We start from the raw sequence: 13,030 nt of genomic DNA, 5'->3' as shown, positions 1-13,030 counted from the left end.
GCCATATTACTTTTATCGTGTGTGGTAATGGTTATTTATAATATTTATATATTTATATATATATAATATATAATATATATAATATATTATATATATATCGTTAAATTGTTTTGTAACTTACGTTGAGTAACTATCACTGCGCTTACTTCCTCATAATAATGTATAATCAATTTTTCTTCTTTTTTTCTACTTTTTGTTTTTTTTTTTGTTTCATTAATACTCTTCACACATTCACGCGGATGACTTTCACGTTCTCTCTCTCTCTCTCTCTCTCTCTCTCTCTCTCTCTCTCTTTCTCTCTATCACATTCTCTCTCAAACGACAAACAATTAAAATAAAAGAATATTAAGAAACACAGGATCCACATGTAAAATCCATATCTATGCGATGACCGCGCCAACCACAAGCTAATTTTTGTTCCTTTCGTTCTCTCGAAATTTTTTTCCTAATTTTATCGTTTCCAAAAGAAACTCCCGTGTATTACAAACGATAATAATAATAAAATTCGCTAGAAGAATTTGTATCGTCGAGTAATTCTCATTAATTAGTTTTTTCGGAGTAGTGCATACAAAATTGTCAAAATGTTCTTCTTTGTCGGTGTGTTTGTTGACTACTGGTGGCAGGCATTTATGGTTCGTCATGATACACACTACGAGCCGAGGTTTTTCAAAGTAGTAGGACTGGTTGGAAAGTCTACGATCAGCGGCCAGAGTCTCGTCGAAAGGATTTTTAAGCAGCGGATCGTTGCTTCGTTTTTTTTTTTAAGACGTAAAATCCTGGCTATTCATATATACTTAACTAGGAATTTTACCAATTACTCGGCTCTACTTATTTTCATTTTTTTTTTTATTATTATTATTTTTTTTTTCGTTTATTTTTTGCATCTGTATTAAGAGGGAACAACAGTGAACCGGAAACACGCGACTGTTGTCCATCAAAAGTAAGTCGTTCATTTTCGTAGCTTAGGAAGACAGTAAATTATTCTGAACGCGATTGCAATAATAAACAGTTGCAATTGTTTTCATATTACTTCGTTTTTTTCGTGCGTTTCATCGTATTTTCTTGTCTTTTCATGTACGTGATGTTAATATGTCTAATAAATTTCTCACGGTTCGTCGGTGATACTGGAACGAACGTAATTACGAAAGTGTATCTTATTACGAACATATTACGTATTATGAGCAATAAAAGTTGAGTCGGTGAAACTTTCTTAGGCCTAACGCTTCTTCTTCTTCTCTCACGTCAATTTGCTTGTCGTACGTGGATCCAGATTTTTAGAATTTGCAGCTTCACAACTAGAGAGACACGCGACTTTGTTCTCTATTCTTTTCTTTTCTTTTTATTCTGTGAAAATGTGGCCCCATTGTTACAGGCTCAATGTAAACTTCGGAAACTGTTCAATATCTTCTTCCTTTCATTCTTTTCCTTTTTTCCTGAGTCTGCAACAGGCTCTGTCAAATTCCATGCCATCTACATGAATTATTGTGATCCTTTTTCCATTACTTTAACAATTGCTTTGGTACGTCGTTGATCGTTCTCCGTTTTAAAACTCGTTTCGGTTCGAAACTATGTTGTGTCTAAAATATAACACTTCGGTCCCACATTTTTTCTTTGCTGTGTGTAACGAGACACGAGAACACTTTAATGCGATTCAATGGCAAAATTGCGTTCTTTGAGGCGTTCTTCAAGGGTGACGGAACATCAGTGATTCCTTAAACACTTAAATAACAAATTAATATTTATATTGTATGTTTAACTTTTTTTTATGACTATTGTTCACGATCGTTCTTAGAAATGACCTCGAATGTAATTCGTTTGTTAATTTTATACCGTTAAAGAATCACAATTGTACTGTGAATACAACTGGCATAAACTCGAACTCTTCTTAGGTCTCTCCACACTAATTCTACGTTGTGTACATGTATCAACAACCTGATTTCCCTACATGTCTTTCGTTCGTTTGTAATATTAACAATAAAACCATGAGTCAAAAATCATTTGCCTTCAACGTTCATGCAAAAACATATTTCTTGTCCTTCGCAAGTATTTTAATCTTTTACATGAGAACTGAAGAAACATAATATTATCATTTACAAATATGACTTTCAAGGGTGCAACCAAGGTCAAGAAATATGTTCAATTACATTTATTTCATTTCCATTTTATCTAATTGTCGTCCATTTTCGTTAGTGTTATTCCTACGTTCTGATCGCTGATGTGCGTATGATTTGAGAATCCTCGCTTTGAGCAGGGGAATAGCAGTTAATTGGCCGTTAGTCGTATAATTCGCGCGAAAAATCGAAGACTCCCTTTCTCTCATCGAGGCTTCAGTCTTTCAGTCGTTTACACCAGGGACGAGAAACCTCTGTTTTTTCAATCGTGTTCGCAAATGTATCGGAATCTCTTAAATTCGAATAAAATCAATGAATACTTGGATACATTTACCAATGTCTATTCAAACGTATATTTATCGTTCTTGTATTACAAACCAATAAATCTGTAAATGTATAGTTTCAAATGAAAAATTACAAACGCTTGCGAGAATTAAAGAACTGACACCGATAATATAATAAATCCAGAATTCAAGCGATAGAAATGGAAGTATTATAATGATAGGACTATATAGAAATATTTGAACGATGCCAACCCCTTCGGATCTAGCAAAATGGCGGCCGAAGGTTATCAATGTCGATTAACGCTAACAGACTTTCCGTACAACCTATATGTACCATTGAAATGATTGACAGCACGTGGGTATTCTTTGCAAAAGAGTCCCTGGTCAACGTGAACGCATTTTCATAATTTGTTCTTACGTTGTTGCGTAATACATTGTATATGTATGTACGTGTGTAACGCATGTGTATGCGAGCATGCGTCATACGTGAAGGTAACGAAATTGAACAATTGTCTCTCAGAGGCTTGTGACGATGTGTGGCTTGGCAGTGGTGGAAGCGATCTCGGACAGTCGCACGTCAATGGGGATGCGATCGTCATAGAGCGTTGGTGCCTGCAGGATGATACCTGCCGTGCCGACGACTACGGCTAGTGTAAAAATCCACAGGAATAACCTGTCAAGCACCATCGCGACGTATTTCCAATCTTCTTTGACCTAAACAATTAACAATGATTAAATCGACTAGATAACTAATTGCATGATAGTAGATTATTTATTTCAGCTTTCGACGAGGAACGAACTAGGTTTTTACAACTATGTAATTACATAATTTAGTGAATTACGTAGATACCCAAGATATTCGCAAAAAGCTCTAATTGAAAATTTAATGACATTTCATTCAGGAAAAATACTCATAACGTCGATCTTGACTTTATATTTCAGGTTCATCGAAATCAGTGAGGTGTTTCCTATTCTGCATAACTATCATAATTTATTTTAAACATTCTATCGTTTATTCTATTCTCATCGTTTATTTTGTTATTCTAAAGCGGGAAATGAAGGTTTGCATACTCTGGTAGAGTCCTCTTCTCTTTTCGTGTGGTCAGCAATGAAACGAATGCCTTCAATAGCCTTATATAGTTCTGGGCAGTGATGCCAATGATGAAGAGTGTTACAGAGAGCGTCCACGCTCTCCTCGGTCGGCAGTTGCGGTGGAGGAGCAGCCGTGGTTGCTGGTGAACCGTGAATGCGACACGCACTTCCTAAATTTACAGCTTCTAATTCCCTAATAATTACATATTTATTTTTTTTTTAGAATAAACAAATGTCACAATCTCCTTATTTATCTTACTTAAAACAAAGTCTTAAGAAATATCCCTTATTATTCTTGTTACTTATAAAAGTATGATTGTCTTTTTTACAAAATTAACAATAATTTTTAAAGTGGAGAAGATAAAATTATGTAAAAAAATGTCACTTCTGTGAGCCACTTTAAATATACATTTGAAACATTTGCTAATAATGCACTTTACATACCGAGGGTGTAATTCGTCCCGCGAATCGAGACTCGGGAACAAAACGGAGGACTCAACCAGCTCCGAGGCCGAAGTCTCTACGAAGAGAGATGGGTCTCGTAATTCGAGACCATTGCATGTTCTGACCATCACGCGTTGGCCGTGATGGGCACTCATGGTACGTTTGTCTATCTGGTACTGCGGCCTGTTAAAAAATATAATCACTATCAACAAAATAAGATATTTGAATATTTTAATCTTTATATTTAATTTCTAATTTTTTTACATCAATAAGATCAACAAGCAATCACCATAAAAATGTTAAAAACTAATTGTAATGAATTGCATACATATTTCTGGTGTCTGAATATATTTACACTTTAGTAATGTTGACAAGCTTTTCTTTCTGAAATCTCTTTACACTCTCTAACGATAGACATTAATTTTATAAGCTCGTGGAACTACGCTCTATACTATTACAATTACTGGAATGATATTTCGTTTATACAGGCGATATGATTATCATAAGGCGATGGTGTCAAGCATGTCGGTGGGCGTAGTGACGATTTATTATAATTGATGTGTAATCAATTATTGGAAACATTACGTTGCAAGTAGTGTGTAGAAGATTCCAACAAGGTGCTACACGACGTGTAGTGCTGAATTGTGCATAACGTTGTATGGAACTGTCGAGCTACCGTGTTAGCATTTACAATGACTAATGTGCAAGATTCCAAATCGTTTGAACGAGATAAATGGATCTGCGAATTTTCAGTCCCTGCCCTTGTGCAAATTTCTTCATCTTCTTAACAACTAGGATCTCGGCTCTCAAGTTTCCATATAATATTCTCGATATATCAACAAATCTCCAATATCTTTCATTTCTTTAAATTCTTTCCTCTTTCTTCGTATATTTTACAACCGAATTTCGATACTTTACTATGTTTGTTTGCATCTCGGCCGAAACTACAGATACAGATGTAAATGCAAATTCAATTCCAGTTTGGTGGGCAGAGGAAGAGACAGAAAAAGAGAAGGGAGAGAAGTAGAGAGAGAATGGTGGATTGTGCTAATGGTTGTAGACACGACGTGGCGCTAACGTCACGTGCGAGGCCACTAATGAACGTTCTAATGCTGCTTGGCATAGGCCCAACGGCTGGTCCAAATGCTCGGTAAAATCATATCTTGCCTGGAATCGTAATCGGATCTCTTCGAAGACGTATTATACCTGCGCATCACCAGTAGTCTTGGCAGAACATGGATAAAAACACGACGGACCCATGGTGCCATCACGTGCGTCTGTGGCGACCGGAAGTGAACATTAAGGACTACCACGGTTACGCATATACTGAAAATAGACGTTATATTAAATTATACTGTCACATATAATTTACTTATTATAAAAACTTACAACTCAAATTAAAATCGAACTTAGAGAGTCAAACCGTAATTTAGAAACTTTACCATAGAATCATTAGCTCGAACAGAATTAATCATACGTTACTAATACTCAAGGTCAAATGGAGATTCCAATCCTCCGCTATACAACAGTTTATTTGTATAATAAATTAGTTATAATGTTTTAGTATAAATTTCGTAAGAAGCAGGTTTTACAAATTTAAATATTTATCGATCGTTATACCTGAAGGTGTCTAGGATCATGGTGAAGAGGACGAATTTACCGAGAAGCGGTACCACGAGCGACGTGGGCGGGATAATTTCGGCCAGCAGGAGGAAGAACACAGTCAGCGACAGTAAAATCGAAATTGATAGGCTGACCTGCAATTAAACGATCAATCGTGTCAGTTATATCGCAACGATACTGTTTCTCATCTTTTTTTTTTCGAAAAGATACGGTACCTATCAAGAAACAAAAAGGTAAACGTAAAGAGAGAAAGATACAGGTGGAATACAGGAAAAGAAAGAAGTGGAAACAATCGAAGAGAAAGTTCTGATACGATTCAGAATGTAGAGGGCACGCTCGAGCAAAGTGACTCCGCTACAAAGAGACAAAGAGGTAGCCCTCGAGGTTAAGTGTGAAGAACAAAACGTTCCTTTCATTCGTTCATGACACAGTATTGTATTTCGAAACGTGCTAAGGTCGTGTCATTACTTGTAATACTAATTACATAGCGATTAGAAAGAAAACGAACTCGACGAAGAAGAAGCTCGTGTCCATTAAAAAAATGTCCTTTTCTAATAGAAAATCGACGCCGCCTTAAATTACTTCCTTTCAAATATCATTCCACGAATTTGCTGAACCCCCATGGCGGATTTCTTTTCAAAGTAAACCCGAACTTTTCAAACAGAAGACGGTGTAGAACTGTATACAGCCGCCCACAGGGAACACGCGAAGATAAATATGACTTGGATATTTCGCGATGGATTGGTGTAGGTTTCAAATCAGTAGACAAACCAGAAACGAAGAACAAAGCCCGATTCGAGAGAGCATTGTTTCACCGGGCTGGCAGCATTCGCCTAAAGTAGCTAGTAGATTTGCAGTTCAAGCCGAATTCATGCTCTTCGTCGCGATTGTCCTTTTCAAACGGGATTCACCGCGAGACTTTTGTGTTTGAAAGTTGTTTGGAGTCGATCATACGCGATATCAAGAAGAATACTTCTGAAGAAGGATGAATTGATATAGAGAAGGAAGTTGCTTTAAGCATAGTTGTAGTGAGCGATTGAAAGTATAATAAGTTACAGAATGGTCGCGAATCTAGAGAAGCGGTTTTATATTCATTTCTATTAAATGTTCTTTAACGCGTTGAATGCCATCGTCATCGGTAGTGCACGTTGGACTTTCTATTTAGTGCATTGTAGTTATTCCGCGTGAAATCTTGATAATGATTCGAAATATAATCATAGGCGATGCATAATTATCACGTACAATACGATTATAGTACCGTGGCCATCGATGGCCCACGTGGTTTGAGCGAAAAGTCACGTGAAAATGGTTCGAGATTCACCGTTTTACATTGAAATACTTATTGTTAGTACTGCGCGTTATTTGAACTCGAATCGAGGAAACTTGTCATGAAATTGGAAGCATCTGTTTTATCTATTTTATCGTATTTTTTTTTAAATATCAAAAGACACTACTAGTCATGATGCGTAGAAGACTGAATACTCGAGTGTTGTGAAGATCTGACGAAGAAAACGAGTAAGAAGAAATTCGTCCTCGTATCATTTTGTTTAGAAATAAAAGAAAAGTTCTATTGCGAAAACCGCGAAATAAACATAAGAAGGAAGAGATCTTGGGACGGTGTCTTTTTCGCAACGAATCGAAGTGTCGGTAAGCGGCTGCGGATGGCACGCTGACATCTGACCTTCTCTTCTTTTTTTTCACCACCCCCGCCGTTCTCGACGTTTTCTCCTTTACCCTTTCGCCGGCTGTTTCAAGCCAGAACAATACGACTAAATTATAGAGGCGCACACGGCGTCAAGTGGGTATCGGCTCGAGGTCAAGAGTCTACGAGGAATGGAGGCCGAACGGCATTTAGAGGTTTGCATTCCGAAGATGGATTTTGATATTTGACCCTCTCCACCCGGAATTCTGATCGAATGAGTCGACTTCACCCACGAAATCACCCTCTGCGCGACACACTGCGAATATTTTCAACTTCCTTTTGCTGGACATATTTATACACCAAAGCGCTTAAAAAATTGAACGTTTCATGGTGTTTACCTTTCCTAAAGATTCTCTCCAATTCAGACTTGCTTCTAAAGAATCCAATCTTTTTCTGTTAGTCAAAGACTTTCCGTTTCAGAAGAATATCATAATATCATAAAATATAATTTGAAAGTGCTTTCCATGTTTTCAAACCTAATTTTCTTAATACTACTTCTTGACTACTGTGATGGTTACTGTGGCTCTATGATACCACAGTTAATTAAAATATTCAAATTAAACGAGCAGTCATAATTGTACAATACCTGGTATTTTTAATATTATCATACTAGCATAAAATATGTACCAAGTGCTTCACAAATCGCTTAATTTTACTTTTAGTAAAATCTAAGATTTCAACGCGCACGTTATATTGTACAACACGTGAAATAAACTACGATAAAGACATACAATTTGATGAGCAATCGTGTTGAAACGTTCCATTTAGCGGACCTTTGTACGCTAAAATTCGTACGCTCGTTATTTATCAGTGAAAGCCTAGGAAATGCGCAATAAAGCTATAAAGCGTTAATATACCTTTTAAGAAGCAAAGGATTTAAACAATTCGAAGGAAGCCTTTTCATCTAGAAATGAGAAGAATAGAGGGGCTTCTTGTTTCGCCTCGTCACGTGGAACGGGACACGGCGACGAATTTAATATCCTTTATTGGCTTTACTTTTCTCTCGAATCGTCTGCGCACCAACGAAATTTATCGATATACTTTCACGACGCCCTCAGTTCGTGGTTCTTATATTAAACTCGCGGAAACTCGGACGAACTTTTCCCGCTAGTAAATCGCGGCGAACGATGGACCATGCACCACTGTGAAATTTAAGATCAATGTTCCTCCATCAATTCGTTTTGCGTTAAGATTGCACATTCTAATGAACTTGTATCTACGATTTACAATTACTATGAACTTCTGGCTCGTAAATATTATTGTACTAACTGTGGGTCAGTTGTGTAACTGATGTACGACTGCAGCATTTTATACAAATTCTATTATGAGACATTATGTTTGAGAATATAATTAAAAACGTGGAATCTCGGTGGAAAATTGTTTTCCCCATCAAAGTGTTACAGAAAGCACTTTGGACATTTTATATATTTCTTTATATCTCTAGCGTATTCTGCGCAATTTTACTTTCAGATTCTACTATAAATGCATAAAAATCCGCAGTCTAATCATCGCTCCTTCGTATTGCCACCGTCCTCTCTACGATTAAACCAGCGAGTGGAACGCGTGAAAATAATTAAATACCTTGAACAACCAGGAGAGAAAACAGGGAAACAGGGAATAAAAGAATGTGTATAGTTTTAATAAACACTGCTCACCTTCTCGCCACTGTCGCTTGGCAGATAGAAGACCAACACCGTGAGAAACGAGATGCCCATACACGGTATTATAAGGTTGACAGTGTAAAACAGAGTCTTCCGTCTCATGGTGATGTTGAACGTGATGTCGAGGTAGGGCTCGTCGCAGCACGTGTAAAATTTTTCATTTCTGCAAATGAAACACTGGATGTGACCGTGTTTCTAAAGATACCTCGGGTTACCTCGCGGCGAATTGTTATCTTGAAATTGTTCTCTCAACATGTACGCCATTTTGTTCTGCTACGAACGGCTGGATACGTCCGTAGAAATTTTCTCAGTCTGATTATACTTTCGTTTCGATTGGTGTTTCGCCAGAGGATTGCCAGTTTCTCGAGAATTGGCTCGAATTGGAGGAGTACTTGGAAAAGAGGTCTTAGGGGCTTAGGGGAGCGTTTAGGACGATTCCTAGGGGATGTCTTACCTCACGGCTGGGACTTCGAGGATATCCCACTCGACGGAAGTGTAAAACTCCGACAGATCGACGCCGATATCTACGACGTTGCTGCCACGGATCTCGTCGATATGCCGTAGATCGACCTGCAAAAGTTTCGATAAAACGTGTGTACCTGGGGGAAATTATTTATTGATGTTAGAGAGCGATAAAGTGCTTCAAATGCGTTTAGAAATGTAGCTATCGTATTTGACTATTGTACTACTGTAAACTTCGTTAAGGAACCAATATCGCATTTTTAAAGCAACATTTCATTTCCGAAATTCTGATTCTCTTTTAGTTAAGCGATAATTTGTTTACATGTACTTTATTGAATAATTCACACGAATGATACATTTTAATTAATAATTTTACTGAATAACTTTACCGATTATTTTACTGCTTGGTCTTTAATGATTAATTAATTGTTGATTAATTCCCTTTGTAAGTACAAGAATTTTCTCATTTATATGAATCGGGATGATGTTAAATGAAATAATACTTATCGGTAATCGAAGTAAGTTATAGGAGAACTTTGATACAAAATCTTGACGCGAAGTTTTATTGAATATTCGATGAATGTGGAACGAGGTATTTATACAATTTTCTATTAATTTTATCTAAAATATATTCTTTCATCTTTTAATCCGATCGTTGTTTCATAGAAGATTTATCAGTAGAACGATACAATTCCGTGAAAACAGAACGTATCAGTCAGGTTAATAGAGGAAACGCGAGGCATTACGGTAGATAGGTTTGATCCACTTGAGGGATGGAATGCCATTCGATGTTCCTGATATTTACGTCCATTTCTGCCCGTTAAGTTGGAGTTAACGAGATTCCCCGGCGCAACCGCGCCGGAATTCTCGATTATTACTTCGAGACAACGATTCGAGGTGAAACATTGGGACACTGCACGATATGATGCTTTAAAATCGCCACTCGACACAGAAACTTCAGCCAAAGTGTCCATTTATGTGTGTGTGTCCTTTAGAAGAATATACAATACCAATCTCTCGTAAAGAAATTAGCAAACCTTTTAAAAAAGAGCCACGCGAAATATTAGTTAAAAATTCCTTTCGATCTATTTAGCGATCGCCGACCGTCCTCGACGCTTTTTAAAGCGATTCTTCTAAAAAAAATAATTTCTATTTTTTTTCATATCTTTTAGAATCATTCTAACAATAGTAGGATATCATAAATTGTATTTTGTTAACAATTCTTTCATCTAATTTTTCAACATGCATTGCTTGGGAAACTTTTCAATACTAATCGTTGGAAAATCCCTAATTGGATACGGCGAAAATTTTCAAGTTCTTTTTCCTAAAAAGTTACATTCTGTCCATCTCAGATTCTTTAGGATCTTCGCAATGATAGTAGAAACGTTGACATATCTGTTTTATAATTGTTATCGTAATATTGCATGACAGGTTTCCGAATATTAATTACTGGAAAATCTCCGATTGAATCGAATGAAAATAGCGACCAGCTATAAACGCTAATAGAAGGAAACACCTTGTTCGTCGGCAGAAATTGACGATCCCAGAATTCACATACGATGCGGCGGATCGTTAAAAGCATCTCACGTAATCACCCCTTACGGAATGTCCATTTCGTATACCGTATATAAAGCTGATCGATCGGGGTATGTGTTTCTTATTAAATGAACTTGATGGATATCCCGTCGTCGCGTCTGATGACGCATGGACAACGTATCACACACATATGTATATGTATACACGATATGCATTATTCATCGACCGGTATAGATACTTTACGCGATACTACTCGTGCTGCATGCACGACAATCGTCTGGGAATAATGACGCGAAACGATCTCGTCCTGCCCACTTGTAGCTTCGTTATATGTAAATTCTTCTTTCGTTCGACGATCCTGTAATTCTTTATAACGTCGTGAATATCGGTCAAAATTTTTCCTTTTCCTTTCGTTTTTTTTTTTTTTTTGGTCGATATGGAAGGAAAATTTTGCAGGACAGTAAAGGTCTATCAATACTAAAATTATCGGAATGATCAAATGAACGTATTCATGATTTTTATAGAAATTTTATAGGTTCATAACGATGCGCCTTTGGGATTTGCTTCTTCTTACACTTAGTACTTCCTCTTGATTCTTCACTTCTCCTTTCATCTTGATTTTCTTGCTGCAAATTTTACACCCTAGTCGTCGGTAATTTTACTCGTTAATTATTCCTTCATCAAGTAACTTTATTATAGTATTCTGAGAAAAACTTTAGTGTAGGATTGAAAAAGAAATCGGTAATAGTTTGGTATCTTTTGGTAACAGGAGAAAAATGATTCAGAATTTCGCTAAAAAGCTCATCCTTTAAAATTTTGCTTCTTCCAAAATTTTAATACCGCACCGTCATGTCGTTTGTTTCGCTGATATCGATTAGGTGAAGAGAAATAGAGGAATCCGAAGGATCGAGGAAGTAATCGACGTGGCCGGAAAAAGTATGGCGGTACCGGGGTATAATAAACAACTCCGTGTATCGCGTAGACGAGATATTAATCATTGGAAATTTATGTACGTTTCATTCGGCGTACATCCGCGATGATGGCGTACCGTCCTCATGCATAGTGATAAGTTGGACCAAGCTGTTCGTACGAGGCGCGCAATAACATGCAAATAAACAAATTCGCGGCGTCACTTTGTGCAACTGACTCACGCGCCGCGTTAATTACACTTTCTTAATCTAATTTCCGGTTACGCACCGTTCTCACCTACGCCGATGCGTTATGGTTGCTTCTACGAGCGAATCACGTCACGTTTCACGGTTGTTAAACCCCTCTTCGCCTGCTTTTTCTTTTCTTTCTCTTTTCTAATTTAAAATTCCATAACATGGGTGGTTAGCACAAAATAGTGTTCTTGCGAGTGAATTGAATGTTCTCGAAAATTGTACGAGATTAACGTAATAGCATCGTGTAAGATGTCAAATTTTACCGAACACGGGTGTTTCTCAAAATTGAAACAAGGACTTTGAATAAACTAAACGGAGATCTGTCGTCGAATTTTCGTTCGATATGTGGTAACGTTAATACAATCTTAGCCTGTAGAATGCATTTATAATTGTACAATTTTTATACAGTATCAATTGTTTCTTTGAATCAATAATACTCTTTTAGTCCTTTGAGATATAATTACAATTTGTCCAAACATAAGGTGTACTAAAACAATTTTTTAAAATCGGCTGGAAAATTTCATCGCTCGTAATTGCAATTCTTAGCATAATTTTATCACAAGTTTCCCTCTTATCCTTCTTGAAAATTTCTAACACCTTTTTGAACACGTCTTGAATGAAGATGACCTCTTCCTGATAATGAGTAAAATGCGATGAGAAAGTTGAAGACGATCGTTACCTGGAAGCCATCGTAAGTCCACGAGCCGAACTTCATGACGCACGTCTGCTCGTCGAACGGGAAGTATTCTACGTCGATCTCGCAGGAAGACTTGTATATGGCCGGTGGCTTCCATTCGACTCTCCCTGTGTAATTTAACGTCGCCTTCGTTGCCAGCGTCACCTCGAAATTACCGTCGGCACTGTTCAAATCAAATGGATCAACCATTATAATTAATTGTAAATCGATAAAACTGCCCTTTGATTTTCAAGAAGATTTTCGAAGATAATACTT

The 13,030-nt window shown here is 37.1% G+C and overlaps 1 protein-coding gene across 5 annotated transcripts in view; it reads right to left on the bottom strand.

Moving 5' to 3' along the window:
* Window positions 1-105: 105 nt before the first annotated feature.
* LOC126921208 (acetylcholine receptor subunit alpha-like) overlaps window positions 106-13,030 on the bottom strand; it is a 101,610-nt gene continuing 88,685 nt past the window's right edge. For 4 of the 5 annotated variants that reach the window (XM_050732554.1, XM_050732553.1, XM_050732555.1 and 1 more), the window contains 8 exons: window positions 12,758-12,938; window positions 9,372-9,487; window positions 8,912-9,080; window positions 5,552-5,688; window positions 5,099-5,257; window positions 3,932-4,114; window positions 3,467-3,680; window positions 106-3,109 (listed from right to left, as the gene is read on the bottom strand). In XM_050732554.1, the coding sequence (XP_050588511.1) occupies window positions 2,912-3,109; window positions 3,467-3,680; window positions 3,932-4,114; window positions 5,099-5,257; window positions 5,552-5,688; window positions 8,912-9,080; window positions 9,372-9,487; window positions 12,758-12,938 (1,357 nt within the window). In that variant the 3' untranslated portion in view covers window positions 106-2,911. The remainder of the gene's footprint in view (window positions 3,110-3,466; window positions 3,681-3,931; window positions 4,115-5,098; window positions 5,258-5,551; window positions 5,689-8,911; window positions 9,081-9,371; window positions 9,488-12,757; window positions 12,939-13,030) is intronic. The other variant, XM_050732557.1, reaches the window with a different exon arrangement.

The sequence above is a fragment of the Bombus affinis genome, chromosome 10 (assembly GCF_024516045.1).
Source record: "Bombus affinis isolate iyBomAffi1 chromosome 10, iyBomAffi1.2, whole genome shotgun sequence".
Taxonomy (NCBI): Eukaryota; Metazoa; Arthropoda; class Insecta; order Hymenoptera; family Apidae; genus Bombus; species Bombus affinis.
Note: the sequence above shows the minus strand (reverse complement) of the source record. Positions and strands in the feature narration are given on the sequence as shown.